General features: G+C 36.0%; 1 protein-coding gene across 1 annotated transcript in view; it reads left to right on the top strand.

Moving 5' to 3' along the window:
• The window catches only part of LOC113239170 (DNA-binding protein D-ETS-3), a 134,121-nt gene extending 118,153 nt beyond the window's left edge, over window positions 1-15,968 (top strand). The window contains exons 6-8 of the mRNA XM_026476042.1: window positions 5,227-5,416; window positions 5,587-5,795; window positions 15,406-15,968. Coding sequence (XP_026331827.1) covers window positions 5,227-5,416; window positions 5,587-5,795; window positions 15,406-15,530 — 524 coding nt within the window. The 3' untranslated portion in view covers window positions 15,531-15,968. The remainder of the gene's footprint in view (window positions 1-5,226; window positions 5,417-5,586; window positions 5,796-15,405) is intronic.
• Window positions 15,969-16,232: the final 264 nt, after the last annotated feature.

Genomic DNA, 16,232 nt, shown 5'->3' with positions numbered 1-16,232 from the left:
AATGAAACTTAGCAAATAGACGTAATTCCACGTGCTTTTGAGGTCGGTTTTTTTAGTACTCTGTACTGAGATTATTATATGTTATCTCCAGTGTCAAGTCCTGTATAGTGGCGAACTAGGGGATATTTCAATAATACTTAGCAAGTAGACGTAATTCCACGTACCTTTGAGGTCGGTTTTTTTAGTACTCTGTACTGAAATTATTATACTAACAGTAGAAATATAAGTTTGTAAGTGTACTAAAAAATGAACTTGTTTTCAATATCCTACGCCAACACCGCACACACGAAACGCTTACTTGCGTTTTTTAAACAATCAACCCCTAAAATCATTAAACATAATTAAGCAGCGCGCTGCCCTTTGCACCTTTCGGTCAAACCGTGTAATTTAGTCACAATAAATCTTCTCACGGCAACGCAGGCGCCACTGTCTGCGTTTTAAACGCCAAGACAATTAACTACACGTGCCAGCCCTGGGCTCTGATTACGGATTTCACACGACCTTATTCAGTGAATTTACTTACCCTGCATTAAATATATTGCGTGTTTTTATATTATCGTACATATTCAGGGTGACTTTACTGTTGTCAATCTGTGTGGCACGGAACGTAGTGGTAGAAGTTTTGAAGCGGCTACTTGGCTGCTAATTATACACTGAATTCGGCCAGCTAGATATTGTGTCAAATTACGATACTAAGTCCGATTCAAAACCGAGTAAATACAAATACTCCGAGAATTACGTTACATCGACATAATTTTACTCAGACCAACACAGACGAGATGCTTTTAAAAAAATCTTTGTACTCTGGTAAGAACGATCGTCATTACAACCGCATGTAGGAAAAGATTTCTTAGATCGATTAATATAACAAAAAAATATCTTTTAGGTCCATATTTTGGAATTTAAATTGTTTTAAAATGCTAAAAATAACGGCTTATAAGATTACAGTACTTCAAAATGAATATCTTAGAGATTACCCAATATTATCTGACCTTCTATATAATACAATAAAATTTTGCAATATTAACTTACCTTATAGATATATACATGTACCACGATGTCGGACTAATCTAACTCTGCATCCTCTACTTACAACCAAATTAACTTTCGGATAGATAATAGACATTTTTCATTCTTCCCGTAATGTCTTCAAAAATAACATTCTCAAATCGCTTCCCCAGTAATTTCATAAGTTCATTGTGTTGCTTATTATTATTTTATTATATTAAATACTGTGTACGTCATAAATAGATATAAGTACAATACACTGTTCTCTAAGAGTATGTTTACTACAGTTGATGTACCTTATCTGTAAAATAAAAGTACATAAAAAATTACATTGTCTATGGTGCTCGGCTACTGAACTTGAAAATTTCACTGTGCAACGTAAAGTCGTATTTTTGCTAATTAAAATATCAAATATGATGCTACTCAAACTCTACCTGATTGGTTAAATGGACCTAGAAAAACGGAGCATAAGCCTTTATAAAAACAAATGGTTAAAATATAAGCGGTACTTGGCCACTTCTATTTCATCACTCTAGTTTTTTTGTTTTGTAACATTTCTTTGGACTTTCGTTTGAGTTTGGTGTTGTGGATTGATGACAAAATATACATTAAATATTGGTTGTGTTTCGAAACGAAACAAACATTCTCGATTTAAATCCGGAAGAACAGTTTCATTTCCTATGTTTTTCATTATTTTATTTAATCGTAGAAATAATATTATATGCAATCATTACATAATTAGGTCTAACTCGGCAAAGCTTCGTGGCCTAAACACGGTACACGACTGTAAGAACCTCATTATGCAACGGTTACACAAAATACTATTCCTTATTTGAACGTAAGATTGATTCTAAATGCCTAATAAAGAGCCTCATTCTGTTTAAAATGCTCCGTAGTAAATATTACTATTTGGCATTTAGGGTTATTTATCTCTCACCTACAGATATGACCACAGATATAACATCAAAACATTGCTTACAAAGTCATTTGGGTACGGTAAAAGGCACCAAAAAGTTTTTTATAGAATATTATATGCTATGCCAGCCAATGTCATGGGCTGGGTTCTTAAATTATCGGCGGATGGAAACAATTGCCAAGTTGATTGCAGATCGTGTATTTGCGAGATCACCCCCGTAGCATGGCTACAAGTGACGGTCGCGACGCGCTCGATAAAACTGAAATAAGTGCGCCCTATTGGCTATCTAAATTAGATCTGATTGAGATAGCCAATAGCGCGCGCTTATATCAATTTTATCGCGCGCGTCGCGATTGTCACTTGTAGCCATACTACGGGGACTGACTTAGTTAATTACAACACAAAAACTGAGGAACCACTAATTCTATGAAAATATAAAGTACAATAAAGATAGTAAACTAGCATATAGCAACGGAGATTGTTCTATATTTTACTTAAAACTAACATTAATGAAAAAACAATATGCCTTAATAACACATTACAATGCAAGATAATTATATGCGAGATATAAAACAAGAGGAGAATAACAACAATACTAATGGCTTATAAAATACTTAAATAGACAAAGAGAATATTTATCTGTAGGTACATGAATCTGTGCAAAAGCAGGGCCCGAAAACTATCTCCGAAATCCCCTCAACATCCGCCCCGAGGCACAATATTTTGCCGATCAAGGCATTAATTGTGGGCCATAAAACCGATGAGCCGTGATCGCACAATGAATCGAACGAGGCGCGACGTGAACCAACAAACGTCTAAAGATACGCGGATAAATCGCGCGGACCACCCTCGTGTACAACTGCCCTTACAACTATGGATGAGTCATAAATATTACACATCATCATCTACTAAACATAGTCTCCTCCAAAGATTACTACAATTCTCGCAACCTTCACCAGGTCATCATTCCACCTTTTGGGTGGTCTGCCTTCGCTGGGTCTACTAGCAAAGTGCCCTGCCGACTGCCACTTAAGTTTGTAATGTCGGTTACTCTGGTTCATGAACACTAATTAGTTACCAAACAAATGACAATTTAGAGAATCGTCCCGAAGTTGTAAAATGCAGCTCTAGAATTTCATTTGTCGCTGCGTATGGAACCCTAAAAAGAAACTTATCTGGTGTAGGTGCGCGGATCGTTCCACACGGCCGCATTCTCGGATCGCTCGTGCGTGCCCCTTACATAGCCACCCAATATTGTAACATGCCCAGAACCACCCCGTCTATTAACCTCCGTAAATCCACCACTTCGGGAAAATGTTAGGATTTTTTTTAGATAAAAATGCGCGGTTCTTTTCCTTATTCCTGTTTATACGATTTATTTGGGATTTTTTTTTAGAAAATCGAATTGAAAAGTTATCCTTACTCCCAGCGACTATAAATGTTTAAAATGTAAAAAAACACCCCACAGCAACTCCCTCCTATTCGTCCCATAGAGATTAGCATAGAACGCAAGGTTTATGGCGTTGAAATGATGACCGTAATTGTATGCGTCTCGACAATAAGCACTCAGAGGAGCACCCTCTTCTTGTCTCCTTGAAGCGGATGAATATGACAATTCAAATGAAAAATGCGATGGCACATAATAACGTCAAGCCCGTAAACAACAATGTCCACGGCACGGCTTAACATAACCCTTTCTACATCAGATAAATGCCAGCAACAGTACTTTCTTGTAACACAGGTTAAATATCGCGATTTCCTTCTAAAGTCCCATTAATCTATTATTATATATATTTATTATTAATTACTATATGCTAGACAACATCACCATACGTGGCTCTGATCCCAAAGTAAGCAACTAAAACACATGTGCTATGAAAATCGGAAACGACAGTACCACAAACACCCAAACCCGAGACAATATAGAAAAGTTAGTTTTTCTACCCTGTCGAGGATCGAACCCAGGACCTTAGAGAAGGCGACACCATGAAAACCGGTGTGCAAGCCACTCGACCAAGGATGTCGCAAAAATATATTGATTTTTTAGTTTTTAGTCGTCATAATTTTTTAGTCTTTGCTATTAAAAGCTCTTAGGAGCACTGCCACTGTGCCCGTTACCTTGGACATAAGCTGACAAGTCCCATGTACCTGTAGTTTCACTCTCCGAAACCGGAACGCAGTAATGCGCACATTACTGCTTGGCGGTACACATAGGTAAGGTGGTGGTACTACCCCGGACGAAATCTTTCACAGGGGGCTCTACTGCTACTTTTGTAGCCAGGATGTTGATAAACTGATTAATGGTGATTACTATTTTAAATTCTCCGCTCTTACACCGTCTGAGGAATAAGCTTTGAATTTTACATTAGAGAAGCGGTATTCCCCAGTAGTGACACTGTCGGCCGGGGTCAGTGACTCAGGTTCGAGAACCTGTAAACGATACGTGCCTTTACGCTTTGTGAAGTTGTTTGCGAGGCTGACTGGAATTAACCCGTTTGCGAACCAAGCCCTTAGGAAGCTTAAAAACACTACTCTCTTTTTCTGTGGCAACGGGCAAAACATACACAGACACTCATATACGCACGCGCGATACACACATGTGCGCACACAAACACACACACACACACACACACAGCCAGACACATAAAAATGAAAAGAAAAACTTAATATAATTTATGATGAATTGAATGAAATATGAAATGAATGAAATATGAATTGTTTAGGCTTTGATATCAATGATCTTATACTCGTATACATTTGAGATATAAAAATTAAAATCAGATCATAATTTCAAATGTGCATACTACTATATAAGCTATGGAAGAGTGGTACTTCCTTACGTGATAACCTTAATAGGCGGTAACATCCACTTTTTAAATCTGAAATGAATCTATTATTGTAATACTTATAAGTATTTATTAATAAATATTTATTTACAAATGTTTTCATTGAAAAGTCTGCAAAATTTAAGACTACGTGTTAGATAAAGATGTATGGAAAGACGACTTGGCTCTGCATTAATCACAAATTTGATTTAAAGTGTATTTCCATTTAAGTTTATTAGAAAAGAGCAATCCCTAGAGTTTCTCGATCGTTCTTCTCAGGGAAGTCGGCGTAGTGAACGAGCTGTGGCTTAAATGTGACGTTTTCAAGTGTAAATTGATTTTACTGGAATAAACGATTCTTTAACTTGACTGAATAAATCTTTCTTTTTTATTCGATATTAACAATATTATTACATTTTAGAATTAAAACCATTCTCTCTATACAAGCTTTTGTTATAAATTTTGTATAATTTCTAGGTTCAGGACAGATCCAGTTATGGCAGTTTCTACTAGAGCTCCTGAGTGACTCGAGCAACGCCGGCTGCATCACATGGGAGGGCACCAACGGGGAGTTCAAGCTCACGGACCCGGACGAGGTGGCACGGAGGTGGGGGGAGAGGAAGTCCAAGCCAAACATGAACTACGATAAGCTCAGTAGAGCGCTGAGGTAAAAAAAGACATGGATCACGCGCGCCTATGCGAATTCTCGGGTACCCGTTTTTGCTATGCGATTAATTAGTCAACATCGAGTTTGTCGTTGCGAATATTCCTATACTTGCCTGTACAACCACAACATTGATTTTATTTTGTAATTCTGATCGTGTGAACTTTGTGCAGATATTACTACGACAAGAATATTATGACAAAAGTACATGGGAAACGGTATGCGTACAAGTTCGATTTCCAAGGACTGGCGGCGGCCACACAGCCGGCGGCCAGCGACCCGGCATACAAGTACCAGAGCGATCTTTTCATGAGCTCGTACCACCACTCAGCCAAGCTATCGTCTTTCATGGCCCCACACGCAGCTATGCCAACATCCACAGGTAATTATAAAACCACGCCGCAATGCTACAGCGAAAGAATGAACAAAACTTTAAAGTATTTTCAAACGGTTTCTAAAATATTTCCAAAATTACGTATTTGGCTTTAAACGTAAAGTTTATTGCGAGGGTTGCTAACTACCTAGTTAACGAGTGATTATCGGAATAGACACTGTATATTTACTAACCAAAACTTCAAGTAAGACATGTGGATATATCTCTCTCGGAACTATTAAAAATTAAAAGCAATAATCAAACAAAACTTTCCTTCTAATACACTACCGTAGTAAAGTAATCGCATATCAAAAATATAGTACATAATCTCAGTACAGAGTACTAAAAAAACCGACCTCAAAGGTACGTGGAGTTACGTCTATTTGCTAAGTTTTATTGAAATATTCCCTAGTTCGCCACTATACAGGACTTGACACTGGAGATAATAAAAATCGGTTCTCACTACTCAAAGTATATCGAAAGAAAAGCGCCTTGAATTGGACAAATAGCAAAATCAACCATTAGAGTAATTGCTCCGAAAATAAAGTTAGGCGCTATTATAAAAATGAATCTTCATGCGTGAACAGCCACCCTTTGAGGTGAATGATTTCCTTCAAAATGAAATGGGACCACTATGGAAGTACCCACTTTCCAACAAAAAAAGAATCATGAAAATCGGCTCACAAATACCGGAGTTATCGCGTAACATATATACAAAAAAAAGGAACGTACAGTCGAATTGAGAACCTCCTCCTTTTTTGAAGTCGGTTAAAAATACGTAATATTGATAATTCAGAGGGAGGCTTTATCCATTATAATACGTGTATTAGAAGTATATTTAAATATACTCTGCCAATTGCGATCACTGGTGACGAAATAATAATCTGAACTACTACAATGGAACTAGATCTGGAATCTCGGTTGAACTGCAACTCCAAATGTTTCTATTCAAGAGCATTAATTACTCTTTTTTATGAACTTCGTTAGTCAAATATTGGAAACAAAGTTATATAGAAATTAACAGTGACATAATTATAACTTTTCTAAATGAAATCTAACCTCAAATGTTTGCAAACCCGCTGTCGCCGTATTCGTTACCGCGGTTTCTTCAACGATGACAAAACGCATATGCCTCGTCAAAACGAATGATTATGAGTTCAAACACTGTTGGCAACACAAATATTAAAATATAAAAATATGGTAACCCGGTGTTAAACAAGCGCAAAATAGCTTATTCGTTACCAAAACTACAATCCACGTAAGGACTGTAGATTTCGTAATAACCTTAGAATAATAACGCATAGAAACCTAGTCCGCACACGCTAAGTGAGGCAAATTGAAGCGCGCCAAAAGGGCCTACACGAGCGGGCGGGCCTCAGTGCTCAAGGTCAAGTTGCATCGCGAACAGCTCCAGAATTTCAGCTAAAAACGACGAAATGTGCGGTAAATGAGTGTAAAAATGCGTCAGACAAACATAAAATAGATACTAACATCACATTCCACAAGGAAGTAACGCGTTTCAACTTGTATTTTTATATAAATATTCACTAAAACCGAAAATTAACCTACTACTAAAACTAGCCTACATGAATTTGATTTTTGCCTCACTTGTGACAGCTCGTTTGATATTAAACTATCATTCTATGCGTTATTATTCTAAAGTAATAACATCCACAAAAGAGCTGCTGCACTTGTTGAAGACTTCCCCTCATCTGTCTGCCATTTCCATCTAAAACTCTATCTTTTAGGTAGAAAATAAATGCAAAATTGCTTCTTATTTAAGATAAATTGAAATCAATATTTTTTTAATGCAAATCAAACGTTATAAATAAACTATAATCCTTAGTTTGTTCAATTAAGTATGTTTAGATTCCATTCTATTACATTTTATTTACTTTGAATTAATAATTATAATTATGATGTGAAAGAAGAAAGAAAGAAAATATATTTATTTGGTCCGCATTACATTAACAATAACTACTTTACAACTACAAGAATAAGGAACCAAAAAGGTCACCACTCAGCATGTGCCAGTGTGCTCACGGAGAAACAGACCGGCGCTGATATTCTGTGGCCACCACAACAGAAAGGACACCACTACAACGAACATACACTTTAACAACAGGATATACATATACATACATCAACTTAACATAATATAAAATATATAGGTTTTTAAACATCACAATAAACAAACAATCATTAAACAATGACAACTCTTACTACATACAAAAAATATATACACTATAAAATAATATAACATAACATATGCTGGCCTAAATAAACTACACAAAAAACAGACAAAAATAAACATAAAAAAAATGAAATAAAATGAAAATTAAAAACAATAATAAAACAAATCAAGAAAAACACTTCGCTTAAAAAATACCCCACTCGTCGTACCTCTTTTGATTAACCATTAAATACAATTTAAAATTTCTCTTGAACATGGCAATCGTGCCAAGTTTTATTAAAATTGGTTAACGAAAAATTGGTGAAATTCAATTACCGGAAACTAGAACCAAAACTCTTAGATGCCAAATATGTTCTTCAAATTTAAATGGGACCACTACTAAAAAAGAGTCATCCAAATTGGTTCAGAAAAGTAACACATAAAACCTCCTCTTTTTTTAAAACCGGTAGTTTAGAAGACGTCATTGTCTATTTACTAACTTACTAAGCGCTTAAATCATAATCAGTCAAGTAAATTAGGTATAACGTTGTTTTGTTTTTTAATTCATAGGTGCTATAAATATTTCAGGGTCAAGCACACAGGGGCGTAATAAATCAGTCAATATGCTTAAGGATTTATGGAAAATGTGTATTTATGTTAAAATAATATAATATAAACTTAAACGCAAACATATTACACAAAGTACATAAAGTTTTGCTAATATCATGGACCCTTCAACAACAGAGCACTCCAGGGTAATCTGCATTTCGGTGCGCCACTTACACTTGCTTGCACAAATATTGGCCCACTACTCGAAACGGGTTGTCACCGACACGGGCTGCCGTACACTTGACTTAATGGACTTTCTAAAACCTATGGCTACCTTATAAGCCAGACTTTGTAGGGGTATTGAGAATTTGAAACCAGTAAACATCACTTTCAGGCGAAGTGTCCCGCTTTTTTTGGATTGAACCGGGACGCTTGAAATAGTACATTGTACAGGACGGTAAATATATGCTACTAATGCTTCCTACGGCCGTGGCCGAACGGTTACCATGCTGAATTTTACGCAAAGGTCCCAGGTTCGATTCCCGGGCCGGGTGAGTTTGGGTGTAATGTATGGTTGTCTATGTGTGTGTACATGGCACCCGCGACCCAGGGTTTTCCTAGTGCGGGGCTATGTTGAGTGTGTGCGTTATTAATAATAGGGGTTAAAGTATGAAATTGCCGATTTGTACTGAAAATCTAAATTGTTTATTTTTTAAATTTTTAACAAATTTATTTAATCAAAATAGTTGCCATTATTATCTATACATTGCTGCCATCTAATGGGAAGGTTATTAATGCCTTTGCGATAGAACTCCGACGACGTAGACTGCACAAACTGTGTGAAAGCATTTTGTACTGCCTCCTGGGAAGAAAACTTCTTGTCACGTAGATAATTGTCCAAATCACGAAAAAAATGGTAGTCCGTTGGAGCAAAGTCTGGTGAATACGGAGGATGACGAATGGTTTCTAACTGCAGTTCCTGAAGGGTCAAAATGGTTTCTCGTGCTGTGTGAGGTCTCGCGTTGTCGTGGAGCAATAATGGTGAAGATCGATTCATGAGTCGGGGCTGTTTTACTGCTAGTTTTGTCAACATGGTTCGGAGTTCGGCACAATAGACATCTGCCGTTATTGCTTGACCAGATCGGAGAAAACTATAGTGAATAACACCATGCTGAGACCACCAAACAGTTACCATTACCTTTTTATTGGTAAGTTTTGCTTTAGGACACTGTTGTGGCATTTGACCTGGGGTCAGCCATTGCATTTTTCTTTTCCGGTTATCATAAAGAATCCACTTTTCATCACATGTTACAATTCGATCCAATATTCCTTCATTTCTGTACCGGTTCAACAAGGCAACACAAGTTTCAACACGCGTTTCTTTCTGCAGATCAGTCAAATCATGAGGCACCCATTTTTCGTATTTTTTTATTTTATTGATTTGACGCAAGTGAGTCAATATTGTGGGTAAGGTAACGTTAAACCATGCCGCTAATTCCTGGGTAGTTTGACTAGGATCGGCTTCCACTATCTCTCTTAATTCATCGTTATTCACCTGTGTGGGCGGTCTTCCTCGTGCCTCGTTCTTTAAGTCGAAATTTCCATCACGAAAGCGTTTAAACCAAAATCGCACGGTGCGTTCATTAGTAGACCCCTCTCCAAACGCAGCATTGATATTGCGGGCTGTTTCTGCCGCGTTAGTTCCGCGTCGGAACTCGTATTCAAAAATCACTCGAATTTTCACAGTATCCATCTTTCTTGTCTAAATTGAATAACAAAAACAATTGAAAGTCGATATTCAATTGTTTTAAAAAAAAAATCACAGAAACCATTTGAAAAAAGTTTCATTCGAAAACCTCAAACCATAAAGATTCTATGAAAATTCAAAGAACCTATTGCAATAAAACGGCAATTTCATACTTTAACCCCTAATATTTTTATTAGAAGCCAAAGGCTGAAGGCTTTAATAGCTCGAGTTTTGTATTGTTTACCGTCCGTTAAACATACAATGTTTTTCATCACATTTGCGAGGAAATAAATACAATACAAATATGGTTCACAATACAACAATTGTAGGAGCTCTATTGTCTACAAAAATTTATTATATAATGTAATTAATGAATTGTAATATAATGAAGTATTCGCGATGGAGTTAAACGCCAAAAATGTTTCAATTCACGGGAAACATCTTATCTGTGGCTCTAGTGAAAAGGAGTACAAAGTCAAAAATGGCAACTTTAGATGGAAACTTATTTATTTATTTATTTTTGGCAAAGCTACAGAATACAAACTGTGAATGATTATCACTAGTCAGGTTTCTTACCACGGTATGACTTCTTTTTATTTTCCCGATATTTCGGAACGGTTGCACGCTCCATGGTCACGGGTTGACTGACAGTCAGTCAGTCAAGTAGTGATACTAGTGATAATCATTTAGTGAATAACCACGAAAGTCTTAAAATCTATATAACAAACTGTGAAGATACTTAAAATTGACATGCATTATAATAGGAGTCAATTTGTATTCCTATGACGCCCACACACGGCATTTGCGAAATAAATAAAGTACTTACTTACAGCATTGACTTACAATTATATGGACGTCGGGTCCGCGCTAAAAAGTGGCCGAACTTGTAGGGCGTTAAAATCTTATACAGAGCGTCATTCACGCTTTAGTCTTCGTTTTTTCGACCGAAATATCGATAATATGTATGCTTACAAGATCAACACTATCTCAAAACAATCGTTAACAACAATCATCAAAATATACAAACAAACAGGCAATCTAAAGTAACAAAAGCAAAATTTGGCAAGATTCATAAATAAACTACTTAAATAAGTCTAATTACATGAGATATTTGGGCTATTGTGTGATTTATAGACAAAAAAATAACACTTGTCTGTGTAATGTAACATTCGATTGATTTGCACTTTTCTAAAGCCACATCTCTTAATGCTGCAGCGTCGCATTTTTGTTAATACCTAATTATTCTCACTGTCAATATTTTTGTCCAATTTAATTATAATACATGCGAATAATTAAATAATACATTTGGAAAAACATTTGTTTTGACATTTGATGTACTTCCCTTTGACAACGGTATCATGTACCTCATGTACTTGAAATGGCCACGGTTGGCATTTAAAATGACGTTACGAATTTTCGATTCCCGTGTTTGACACAGACCAATGTAATGTTATCTCTTTTGGCTTAAGACGGCACGTAATAGTTAAACAAAGACAATAATATGTTTATGTTTTCAACGACGAAATGCATCATATACATATAACGTCTGATTTATATATGTCAACGTAACATGTCCTTTAGTTTCCATAGTCTAAGCGTGTACCTCATGTACTGCGAAATGGACACGGTTAGCAATTAAGCTGACGTTACGTATTTTCGATTCCCGTGTTTGACACAGACCAATGTAATGCTATCTCTTTTGGCTTAAGACGACACGTAATAGTTAAACAAAGACAATAACATGTTTATGTTTTCGACGTCGAAATGCATCATATACATATAACGTCTGATTTATATAATGTCAACGTAACATGTCCGTTAGTTTCCATAGTCTAAGGGAACGGGGCATAGGAGACAGGGCGATACTGACTTTTTTGTAGTGACAGGAAGAATATCGTCATTTTATAGCTAATGTCATTTTGCATTAAGACTAATACAGTCATTGACTTACAAATTATATGGACGTCGGGTCCGCGCCAAAAAAGTGTCCGAACTTATAGGGCGTTAAAATCGTATACAGAGCGTCATTCACGCTTTAGTCTTCGTTTGTTCGACTGACAGCGAAGCAAGCAAAATTAGACAGTACTGCGATGACATTACAATTTAAATTCAACGCTTTAGCTTTTTCAAATTCCTTTAAATGTCACTACGATTAAATAGGTTGAGTTGGGACATTTTTTTCGTGGTTTTTGTATTAGACCCGTCGTCCATTCCATTGTAAGTCAATGAATACAGTACAGGTTTGCTGAACCAGATATACGCTGGTTAGTGGATAAGTTATAGAATAACTTTTTTTATAAGTTTAAAATTAAATTTCTTGACATAATTTGTTTTTATGAATCCTTGGTGACGATATTGCATAATAAGAATATTAATTTACATGAAATGATTATGAGGATTAGTGATACTAAACGAAATTCTCAAAAATACCTTTACTTTTTTGTAGTAGGTGAACATTTGCAAAATACTTCTAAAACTATGTAGGTTCCCTTTTAACAAAAAAAGAGGGTTCAAAAATCTTCGTTGAGTAAGAAATTGCCGTTATCGCAATTTTCAAAACTTTATTTGCTCATTATTAAAAATCAGAAATGTTGAATTGTGTCACTGTCATTCTCAGTGTGCGATAATAATAATCTCAGTACAGAGTACTAAAAAAACCGACCTCAAAAGTACGTGGAATTACGTCTATTTGCTAAGTTTCATTGAAATATCCCCTAGTTCGCCACTATACAGGACTTGATACTGGAGATAATAAAAATAGTTTCTCACTACGACACTACTCAAAGTATATCGAGGGAAAAACGCCTTGAATTGATGAAATAGCAAAATCAACTAAATAATTGCTAAAAGTAATTGCTCCTAAATTAAAGTTAGGCGCTATTTATAAAAATGAATCTTCATGCGTGAACAGCCACCCTTTGAGGTGGATGATTTCCTTCAAAATGAAATGGGACCACTATGGAAGTACCTCCTTTCCAACAAAAAAGAATCATGAAAATCGGTTCACAAATACCGGAGTTATCGCGTAACATACATACAAAAAAAAAAACAAAAAAAAAAAATAGAACATACAGTCGAATTGAGAACTTCCTCCTTTTTTAAAGTCGGTTAATTATGTAATATATCAAAGCATAGTCCATTATAAACTCAATGGATACGTTAAAAAGAGAGCATGAGGTTTTTGTATTAAAAATTTTGGAAACCGTTTAAAACGTACTATATTTTTTTGCGTAGTTGAAGCGAATGTGTTCTTTTCACAATTTTTACATGCTTTTCAGAACTATACATCATTGGAATTTAATTGTGTATTTGATGAAATACGGGGTGACCGCAGATCTTCAAAGCGATTACGGTTTTCAAACTCATAGACGTAAACGCAATGCCAAAAATGTCAGCTGGTCGTTTCGCCCTTAAATGGTGGAAAAAAAAAGAAGTTAATAAGCGGGGTAAAATGTTATTAAAAAATCTATTAGAAGTCAGAGTTTCAACATGACCACCTAAGAGACATAACGATTCCCCGCGGAAAAATATCAGACCATTAAATTATTGAAGAAAAATTAATATCTAAAATCTGGCAGGTTGGCTAATTAGCTTTAGTGAGGGTGAAAAATTTTACTAAGTACTAGTAGTAATAACAGTAACTTTTAACAACCTCAATAGCAAAGTAATGAATACAATAACGAATCACTCGGTGTGAAAAGTTGTTATTTTCGATGAGAAACTGCTACGAAAATTGAATTGGTAATCGCCGGTCACCTCCTGTCTCAACTTCCTTAGTACAGTCAACAGCACATCAAGCTATACTCTTTCTTTGAATAATATCCGTCAATATGTAGCTTGATATTCAGCCGTCAGTACTTAGTTACTTAAAAATGTACATAAAATGTGTGTAATCGGGCGTCTTTTGCTGAGATTTATAATATTAACTTTGACTTCGAATTAGCAATAATGGCGACATGAGCAAGTTTTTCGTATTTACAAAACGCCTAAGTTTAAACAAGAAATTACGAAGCATAAGCAGTTTCTTTTTGTAAATAGGAAAAAGTAGCTTAAGTCGCCGTCTTTGCTTGATCGTTTGTAATCGTTTATTTATAAATCTCAGCCTGAGTGTATTCATGAAGAATATAGCAAAAATATTGATGCTCAAAAGTAATAAACTGCGCAGACAGTAGATCCCTTTATCGCGCGTGGTCAGGAGCATACAGGTTTGCGCGCGGGAATGCCTGCACGCGCAATTGTGTGCGCAATTACCTGTTTAAAATTTTTTAAGCTAACTTTCTTTCGCGCGCGATTGATCGTGTTTGTTTTTGGTCACAATGGAAAGACCGTCCGTGTAAAGGCTAATCGCGCAGGATAGACCGCGTGAAACTGGCGCGTCTTGGTGTGCGCGATTATGCGCGAGACTGTCATTCCCTTTTCCTTCTAACGTCTTTATAGATAGAGCGATAGAGTGTCTGTATTATGCCCGCTAATCGCTCGTCTCAATATTATTTACTCTCAAATTTTTTGTTTTAATATTGCTTCATGAATGCAGTCTCTACTTCCAGAGGGTCTGCCACGAAATACGAAGCACCGATCGAAGGTCGTGATTTAGCATAAGTATTTATGGACCTTACTCCGAAAACTCAAATGACAGCTATCGTACCGAATTTTGACACTACTTTCATGGTGAAACTGACATTTGTGTAGTACGTATGATCTTCGTTGTGGACGCAGTCACGCAGTATCGTATTTCGTGGTAGGCCTCCAGGCTTACAGGGAAAATTGTCGCTAGCCACTAGCATAAATTACTTTACAATGTCGTATGGGAAAGTTGAAATAATTTATGTTGTACAGCGCCACTAGCAGTCACAGGAAAAAGTAATGCTTTGTATACAAACTATTTTAGATGGTAGCCAGCAACAACTGTCTTTGTAAACTCTTGGGATCTACCACCAGTTTACCAGTTTTGTCAACAACCTTATTATGCCCTTTTTGATATTAAAAGTTCCTTTTGGATTCAATTGTTTATTGATACTACTTATTAATCTTTGTAAACAACAATTATAGGTCTTTCGAGGTAGATATTCGTACCTATAACTCATATTGTGTATTTTTGTGTGTCTTATAGAGCTTTAGAGGCGTTCTTCGTAATATTAACATTGTTTCAGCTTCCATATTCCCGTCGGCAACGTGGAGTAACTGGGGGGGAGGTGGTAGCAACCTCTATTCCCCCCACTCGATGGCTCCCCCGCACGTGACGTCACATCTGGGCTCGTATCCGCATTACGCATGACCACCCATATAAGTTGACATCACGATTTTAAATTAATTTTATAAATTATGTTCCTTATTTTTCATCGTTCTGTACAATAGGAGACAAATTTTTATTTATTCTTAATACATTTGTCAATGGAAGTAGATATGTTTATTTAGTTTTTTAAAGTACCCCGTTTTATTTTTCTACAAAGTTAAATTTTAAAGTACAGGAGATACAAATGTTTAGTTAATAAAGTGCGACCCTATACGCGGATTACGGAATAAAAATGTAAATCTGACCCAAATGTCAACATTTTACTAAAATGTTAGAAACCCCTCGTACGATGCAAGATTAGTCTTTTTATCAAAGAATTTGTAAATAATAGATGGTATATATTAATAAATTATAATATTAGAATTATTTATTTAGGGTACCAAATTAACGAAATTTTATTGCTCTTATGTATTTACCTGAATTAAAAGATCCATTTGGTTCAGTAGATATCTGTAACTACACTAATAATTAAACGTTGAGCTTGAGGCGGATCATGGTTTTCTTAAAAATAAATCAAACATCACTGTCTCTTTTCAATTTTAAAGGCTAATGTTTAGGCAGAATAATGACAAAGACCCTCACTTAATGCTACACTGACGCAATTGACGGTATTCCTTTCAATTTTACAGGGTATGGATTTGAAATTATTTTAAGCTTTTATTTCAAATCCATGACGTGTTAATA

Source organism: Hyposmocoma kahamanoa, unplaced genomic scaffold, assembly GCF_003589595.1.
Source record: "Hyposmocoma kahamanoa isolate Upper Pololo Valley unplaced genomic scaffold, ASM358959v1 99702, whole genome shotgun sequence".
In the NCBI taxonomy this organism is placed as follows: domain Eukaryota; kingdom Metazoa; phylum Arthropoda; class Insecta; order Lepidoptera; family Cosmopterigidae; genus Hyposmocoma; species Hyposmocoma kahamanoa.
Note: the sequence above shows the minus strand (reverse complement) of the source record. Positions and strands in the feature narration are given on the sequence as shown.